The 8,605-nt window shown below is 38.4% G+C and overlaps 2 protein-coding genes across 2 annotated transcripts in view; both read right to left on the bottom strand.

Annotated features, from left to right (window-relative positions):
* Nucleotides 1-1,537: 1,537 nt before the first annotated feature.
* Nucleotides 1,538-5,746, bottom strand: LOC131989711 (uncharacterized). The gene is made up of 4 exons (XM_059355019.1): nt 5,609-5,746; nt 5,350-5,385; nt 2,921-3,223; nt 1,538-2,115 (listed from the first exon to the last, which is right to left on the bottom strand). The coding sequence occupies exons 1-4, from the start codon at nt 5,643-5,645 to the stop codon at nt 1,793-1,795; spliced, it is 699 nt and encodes a 232-aa protein (XP_059211002.1). The 5' UTR covers nt 5,646-5,746; the 3' UTR covers nt 1,538-1,792.
* A 2,606-nt stretch (nt 5,747-8,352) lies between these two features.
* The window catches only part of LOC131990163 (uncharacterized), a 31,181-nt gene continuing 30,928 nt past the window's right edge, over nt 8,353-8,605 (bottom strand). The window contains exon 35 of the mRNA XM_059355562.1: nt 8,353-8,583. Within this exon, the coding sequence (XP_059211545.1) occupies nt 8,576-8,583 (8 nt within the window). The 3' untranslated portion in view covers nt 8,353-8,575. The remainder of the gene's footprint in view (nt 8,584-8,605) is intronic.

The raw sequence follows: 8,605 nt of genomic DNA, 5'->3' as shown, positions 1-8,605 counted from the left end.
CACTCTAGGAAGTTACTATATTCAAGGATACTAGAAAAGAAACTTCTAGCAAGAACATCTGCAGCCTAACACGACCACTTAGAGCAATTTAACAGCAAATCAATGCTTATAAACGTTTGAGATATTTTTTATACATGCAGCATATTACTTTTCAGACACATTTGATTAACTAAAAAATACTTTTACTGATGATTAGGGGGTGACACATTTACGTCTCGTCTCAAATTAACTTGTTGTCACCACAACATAAAGTTGTATTCAAAAATAGTCATGAATAAAAATGTCCTTATTGTAAAATAGCCCTCAATCTCTTTTAACACATCATATGCATCTTTACAGTTGGAGAATTGCTTTCGGTCTACAACAATGATGAGCAAAATTTTAAATTTGAACAAATAACAAATATTCATATGGACACAATATTTTGTCAAAGCTACAAGGAGCCTCTGGAATTAATATAGTCTGGAAATGAATCTGGAATATTTTAAATAATCAGTATAAAGTATAAGAAAGGAAAAGGTCTCACCCTCTGACTTTCTGTTGCAAAGCCACAGCAGCAGGAGAATAATCAGTACAATTCCACAAACTAACACAACGATCAACGGCAGAAGAACTGAAGATCTTTCAGGCCTGGACACTGCTGTGAAGAAAAAAAAATTAGTTTATGGCAAAATTTCACAAATATGATAAATAGGGAAAAAAACTACACCCAAATACATTCATACATAGACAAATATACAGTTAAAGTATATACATCACAAATAACTAAATACATATACAAAAGTGTAAATAGACAATACAGAAATATTAATAATCATACTCACATTTCACTGACATCCAGCTCTGCGGTGACTCTTTTCCTGAGCATTCACACCTGTAGAAACCTTCGTCCGACTTTGTCACTACAGAGATTCTCAGCTTGGCTCTGGTATCATTTTGAATCAGTTTGCCATTTTTGTAGAAAGCAACATTGGAAAGAATCGTATCTTCTTTCAGCTCGCAGCCGAGAGTAACAGGACCTCCCTCCGCAACGGGACCGACAGGGCTCAGTAGGATGATACTTTTTCCTGTAAAACAGAGAATATCAAGTCTCAGTCAAAGATCTGCTGTTGCAGACATTGACACGGCACATACAATTATTCTTGTGACTATTCTTGTCTTTGTGAAGTGGTTTTCTTGAGAATATTTCACAAGAGAAGCAGACACTTTGACTTGTGGACTATTTTGGGCCAAGGATTCAATTGTGACGCTTATATAAACCAAACCTCCTTAGGGTGATGAACGGTTTGAAGCCTTGGTAGCCAAAAAAGATCGACCTTTATTGTATACATATACACTAAAATCACAACTTTTAGTGTCGGCCAGTGGTTGATGCCTAATGCAACTAAAATGTCAGTGAAGTTTAATAGCAATACACTATTTCTTTAAAAATTAAAAATACACTGTAAACCTTATATGTAAATTTACAGTGAAATTGGCGCAATGCAATCTGGGAAAAAATGTGATTACAGCACTTTAAGATAGTTATTTGCAGGAATTTACTGTAAATTCACACTGAAAGGTTTTACAAGCTACTGTATATCTGCAGTAATTTTCTGACAAGACTGAACTGCATTGTGTTGTATATTTACAATAACACAGTAATAAAATACACTGTATTTCTAAAATACAGTAAGGAATTGTAAAATACTTTGCAGGCAAAGCTGCTGCCAGTAATTACTGTAAATTTACACAGAAAAGTTTACAGAAGGACGATTTGCCTCTGAACATTTAACTTTATCGGTTATGCAATTTAAATGTAAGCTGTTAAATCTAGCAATGCGGTTGTGAAAACAACAAAACTGTAATTACCATGTGCAGAGATGTTGACTGCATTGCTCAATTGTCCTGATCTGGACTCACACCAGTACACTGCTGTTTTGTTTGTATGTTTGCTGATGTTGCATGTGGGTCCGTGCATGCTCCCCCACTCAGAGCAGTTTTTCATACGGCCAGCTTCAGTAAGCCTAATCACTCTCCACTCTGCAGAGTTTCCCTCACAGCTCAGTGAGACTGACTCTGTGGAAAAATGCTGCACTCGGGCAGGACTCACTTTGACTGATGCTGGATGAGAATCTGAAAATAAAAATAAAAAAACCCAGAGATACTGAAATGAAGGAAAGTACAGTGAAAATTATTGGGTGTGTATTAATAATTCATCCTCACAACAGTGGAAAGAGGAAACTAGCAACTTTTAGCGGCTACTTTCCAGTGGGTTCAGTAAATGATAGAAATATAGATTTTAAACTGAACTAAATTAAAATTCTCATTTTCTTACTCGACAGCCAGGTATTACAACACTAACATCACGTTTATCTGTTGGTTTTTTTATGTCTGTTTTTAACTAGTCTTTGTAAAGCACTTTCTAACACGTTTGGAAAAGTGCTTTATAAATAAAGATTATTATTATCAAACCCTAGATGTAAATATACAGTAAGATCTACTGTATATCGCAATGCATTCTGGGAATAAACTATGTAAATATGACTCTTAACTATGTGATTACAACACTTTAAGATACATTTTCTATAATTTACTGACAAAACAATACAGTGATATACTGCAAATGTATTTCTAATAATACACTGTATTTAAAGAAAACATTACTTTGCGGGTGAAGCTGCTGCCAGTTAATTACTGTTAATTTACACTGAAAAGTTTTACAGTGTAGCATTCTGGTTGTTATCTTACCTCCTGTTTTTGTTGCAAAAGCCACATTTGCCTCTTGACATCTTAGTTTCTTTGCTGTCTGTCTGACCACAAAATAAAGTGTCCTTTACCTGTGGCTATTGTGATTTTAAAAATTTGGGGAACATTTAAACTAAAGGTTGAGCCAGAAAGGGTAAAAGAAAAAAGGTAAACATAAAGCAAACATACTGACCTCCAGACCAGACAAACTTAGGTTTGCTATACCAAGTGTGATGCACCGGATCTCCTCCTTTAGCTCTGCACGCATATCCTGCTGTGTGTGTTTGTCCATGAACGATGTAAGAATCCTGTTCAGTCCCAGTGGTGCTGTCAGGTAGCAGCTCATAGCTGTAGGAGTTGTCTGATGGTTTGGGAACAGCCTTATACCAGGAGAACCTCCATCCTGCTGATGGATGTTTAAAACTGCAGTTCAGAGTCACTGAGTCTCCAGGACTCAGCCATGATGGAGACACAGTGAGGACAGGTCTGGGTATATCTGTTGGAAAGTGATTTCATAGAATGAGGACATGTTCTAATTAAAAGTCTAGTCATGTTTTGCATTAATTGTTTGAAACAAATATTACAACAGACTTCCTCCTTGTTTAACCCAGCTGACTAATTAAAATCTACTCAACTACATCTCGGGCATAGTGTATTGGTTTCTACTGTAATATGGATTTATGAGGTGCAACTGAATGCACCATGAATTCCCCACTGTACATCATGACCGCAATGCTAAACAGTGGATAAAAAACATTATAGGCCAACATCTGCCAACTTTGCTGTGCTTACACTGTTGTTCATGTGGTTTTGCAAAAAAAACAACAACGGTGGACCGCCCCCTCTAGGTGGGCAGTGAGTTGCTGCCCAAAGCAAAGGTGTTCATGTATCTCGGGTTTGTTCACAAGTGAGGGTAGAACAGACACGGTTTGGTGCAGAATCATCACTGATGCAAACGTTGTATCGGTGTGGTAAAGAAAGAGCTGAGCAGGAGTACGAAGCTCTCGATTTAAAAGTCTATCTATGTTCCAACCCTCACCTATGGCCATGAGCTTTGGGTAGTGGCAGAATGAAAAAGATCAAGCGGCCATGAGTTTGCTCTATAGGGTGGCTGGGCTGAGCCTTAAGCCTGATTTCCACCGGGCAACAGGAAATAACGTTGCTGATCGCTGCCACTCTAATCAATGGGAGCATTTCCCCGGCGCGAGCATTCCGTAGCATTTCTATTTTCTCTGCGAGCCGCTGCTAAACCTTGTAAATATCAACAGAGCAGATCGCACAAGAAAGGAAATCAGACTGAGAATCAACGTAATACACTTCCGCCCCCTTTCAAAATAAAACACAATACACAGTTCATGCAGCCTAAAACTACTTCACATTAACATTATGTTATGACCGAGGGATCAATCAATCAAAGGATCTCAGAGGATCGGCGACACGAACGATGAGAGACTGATTGTTGATGTGGAACAGCATACTATCATTAATGACATAACGCACTCTTTTTATAAAGATAGATGGTCAGATCAACAGTTATTCCACGTTGGAGAAGCAAAGTAAGCTGTTTGTTTGTAACGTTGTTGTTTACTTTAAACACAGTTTATCACGGGATCTCGCGGTCTTCTGTCTGTTCAGGATTATCGTGTGTTCTCGTTATCTCGTGTGTATACGGCTGACTCGCTACGCTGCCGTTCATCGCCCGGTGGAAATCCCCAGTTAGAGATAAGGTGAGGAGCTCAGACATCCGGAGGGACCGTTGGAGAAGGAGACAGATGAGACAGATGGAGACAGATGAGATGAGACAGATGAGGTGTTCTGGGCACGTCCAACTGGTAAGAGGCCCCACGGTTGACCCAGATCATGCTGGAGGGATTTTCCTTCTTTACTGGCCTGGGAACACCTTGGGGTCCTGCAGGAGAAGCGGGAAGCCTGCTGTCCCCGCAATTCGGCTACGGATAAGCAGATGGAAACTGATGGACGGATGGACTTTGTCATTGCTACAACTGCTAATTCTCAAAGCGGAGGGAGCGCGGATGATCATGTCTTTTATTTCAGTGGAGCAGACAGCTCCACAGAGTCATGTAACTCTGTAATGATGTCACTAAAATTGTGAAGTAGCCTAGCTTGCTGCAAAATGTATGAAGGTAAAAAAAAGTGCAGTTTATCCAAGGATATAATACAAGACAATTGGTCTATTCCAAACACTGTGTTGACTCCCCAGAGAACTCTAAATTCTCTTTTTAACTTGTCTTTGTAAAGCACTTTGTAACATGTTTTAAAAAGTGCTTTATAAATAAAGGTTATTATTATCAAACCCTAGATGTAAATATACAATAAGATCTACTGTATATTGTAATGCATTCTGGGAATGAACTATGTAAATATGACTCTTAACTATGTGATTACAACACTTTAAGATACATTTTCTATAATTTACTGACAAAACAGTACAGTGATATACTGCAAATGTATTTCTAATAATACACTGTGTTGAATCCCCAGAGAACTCTTAAGTACTTGGTAGCCATAGCCTTAACAGTGAAAGAGTCTCAAAGAAGTGCAGATTAATTTGAAGTGAATAAATACAGTAGAACAGAAAAATAAGGAGGATTGTGAAGTCACCTGTAGCGTGTCCACAGTGGAGGATTGTCTTCAGCACTAAAAACAGATTGAGACTTTATCAGACTTTATAAAAGTGACAGAAATGTCAAACAGCTTTAAGTTAACAAACTCTGGATGGATAATCAAAATCATTATTGCAAACCAATCAAGATCATCACAACAAAGTCCAAATAATGCCTTGAAAAATATAAATAAATATATAGACAATAAAATTATAGGCCTTTGTGATGCATTCAGAAAGAGTCAGTGATGTACTCACAGAATAACTCCACCATACAGAGAAAGGTGTGTCCCATTATCACATCTGGAGTTGAAACCTTGGCACTCTGACAGGTATTTCCACTATAAAGACACGAGCAAGACTGACAGAATACTGTAGGAGGGAGTAGCTACATCTCCTTTCAGTATGAGCTCATTGGTCTATTTCTAAGAATATCTCTTCTTCCTTCCCGTTTCTACAGAGCTCACACTTTTTGAATTACTTTGAAACCCAGCTCAGGGGATGCTCAAGCAATATAAATGGAGTTGTGTACATCGTACAAACTTAAAAATAGTGAGTAAATAGTCAAAGAAGATGCCACAGCTACATTTTAAGTGTCAGTATTATATTTATATAAGTCCTGCTGTTGTTACAGTGCTGTTGGAGGATTAAGGCTTTACCTACTTTGTCATTCTTGGTCTGACCTTTATTGCCATTGTTCATGTGAACATACAGTACATCACATTTTCATCTAAAAACAGCACAAATGTCAGCAGTCACTTGTAAAATAAGCATCTCAAAGCCTCTGATATCAGCCTTAAGTAATGTTCTCATTTAATCATTTCTACATTTCAACTTTTTATGATCTGCAGTAAAATTGTTTTATGGCTTTGTTAGATGGATATAAAAAAGGGTCATTTACATATCGTCTGCAAAGTGATACTGTTACTTACATGGATAAATTAATTAATGGAAAATGCATCTACGTATGTGTTGCTGCATTATGTTGCTATTTTTTCCAACTACTGCACAACCCAAGAAAAAATAAGCAAAGACACAGCTTGTCAGAATGTGTGAATGAGTTCCTCTCCACACATTTAGAGAAGTGCTGCTGTTGTGGTATAAATTTAGACTGTCAACGTCACAGTGACACCAGCACTAATGTGCTTCACACAGTCAGCTGTCTGGACAACTGGGATGTCCAGCTTCATTCAAAGTGGCAGAAAATCCACAGAGACACACTTACAAAGCCTACCAATAGATGCCATAGCCATTAAAACTCTATTCAATGATAAGACTGTGGTTTTGACTGCATATAACTACCTCAAACACAGAAAAGAGGAAATGGAAAGTTTCATCTATTCCGCAATGTTTGACATCATGATCATTCAGGTTTTGAATGTGATCAACAGTAAAACAGGTTAAGAAAGTAGTGATGTAACTAAAATGTAGAGACTTTTCAAACTTAAAGAGCTACTGTGCCATTTTTTTTACTAGCAGTGTGTTACCCAGACCCTCATTTCAGCTACCGGACTAACAGAATAACACAATCTACCAGAGGGTTGGGGATAACACAGAGATGGTTCAAAAACATAAAAACAAAGTAGCTCTCTTAGTAATACAACTTTTACATTCCTGCAATCTGTTTGTGGCTATGACTTTTTACTGTGCTACTGTTGATATAGACAAGCATGACTAGAGGTTAGGAATCTGGCTTGTAACCGGAGGGTCACTGGTTTGAGTTTTTATTTCCCCATTGTGGGACTAATAAAGTAATTTTAATCTTAAATAGATAAAATACACAACATACAATACTAGACAACATCTGGAAGATTAAAGAATTAATTTGTAAGACACTTAATGCACTTAAGTAAGTATTTTAAAAGCCATTATTCTGATTTTCATCCAAGTGAGAAATAGAAATGTGTCGTAACAGAATCTTGATTCATATTTGATCTCTTGGTGTGTTTGGCTTGACGGCCCTGTAGACTGGACGCAGCAGGATAAACCAGCAAACAATCAGAGCAGTGAAACATGTGATACGTGACTTTTTAAAAGTTTCCAGCCGATCTAGCCGTGGGCGAGCCAATCACGACGTGGGCGAGCCCATCACTGGTGGCTGGCTGAAATCTGAATGGAAATTAGATTAGATGTATCTGAGAGAGCAAGGTAAACATTGGCTCAGCAGATTTGTCTCTTTTACAAGTTTTTATCTAAGAAATATAGCAGTGACAGTGACTTAGCGCTTGCTACGTCACCGATTGGCTAATTCACTTGAGTGACGCGAAGGGGCGGGCTCTTCTGCCGCCTATTAAGAAGTGTACCCACAAACATTTTACAAGCACTGTGTTTTATGTTAGAGACGGAGACAGGTCAGAAGGCGGCTGCACGTCTGGTCTTCAACCAGCCCAGGAGAGCACATGTCACTGCACTGGCTCCCAGTCACAGCCCGAATCAAATTCAAAGCCTTGTCTCTTGCCTACAAAATAGCAACAGGCACAGCCCCTTCTTATCTAAACTCCTTTGTTCAGATCCACAAACCCTCCCGTCCACTACACTCCTCCAGTGAAAGACGTCTGGCTCCTCCACCGCTGAAGGCCTCTACGTCTCAAACCAGACTCTTCTCCTCTGTAGAGCCCCTATAGGTGGTGGAACCAACTTCCAAACTCCATCCGTTCCGCTGAGTCCTTCTCAATCTTTAAGAAGAGACTGAAGACCGACTCTTTACTGAACACCTTCACTCTTGATCTACACTGACGACTACGACAAGTATCGCACCGACCGCTCTTGCGACCCTATAAAGCACTTGTGTCCTAATGGACTCAAACTTAACCCACGGCACTTATTCTTGCTATGTTTCTTGACTTCATCATTGCTTGTGTTGTATTACTCTCATTTGTACGTCACTTTGGATAAAAGCGTCTGCTAAATGACATTGTAGAATTGTAGCAAAAGCATGACTTAAAGCATCTCTAAAATTAGGGAAGATTATAAAGTAAATTAAACTGGTTGATGAAAGACAATTTAGAACAAAAAAGGTTTAATGATGAAAGAAGTAAACAAAAACAAAAAAGAGATTTAAGCCATATGATCTATTTCCTGTCAATAAAATATTCGATTGACTGTACAAAATATTGCTGAATATTTGTTTAGCAGAGCTGCACAAAATGATAACATAAAAGCTGCAATAACTACAATGTAGTTTCCATGTTGTCATCCATTCCATCCGGTTTAAAAACAGTTTCTCTATTGATCTGTAAAACAAACAACCAAAGG

The sequence above is a fragment of the Centropristis striata genome, chromosome 17 (genome assembly GCF_030273125.1).
Source record: "Centropristis striata isolate RG_2023a ecotype Rhode Island chromosome 17, C.striata_1.0, whole genome shotgun sequence".
Lineage (NCBI taxonomy): Eukaryota > Metazoa > Chordata > Actinopteri > Perciformes > Serranidae > Centropristis > Centropristis striata.
Note: the sequence above shows the minus strand (reverse complement) of the source record. Positions and strands in the feature narration are given on the sequence as shown.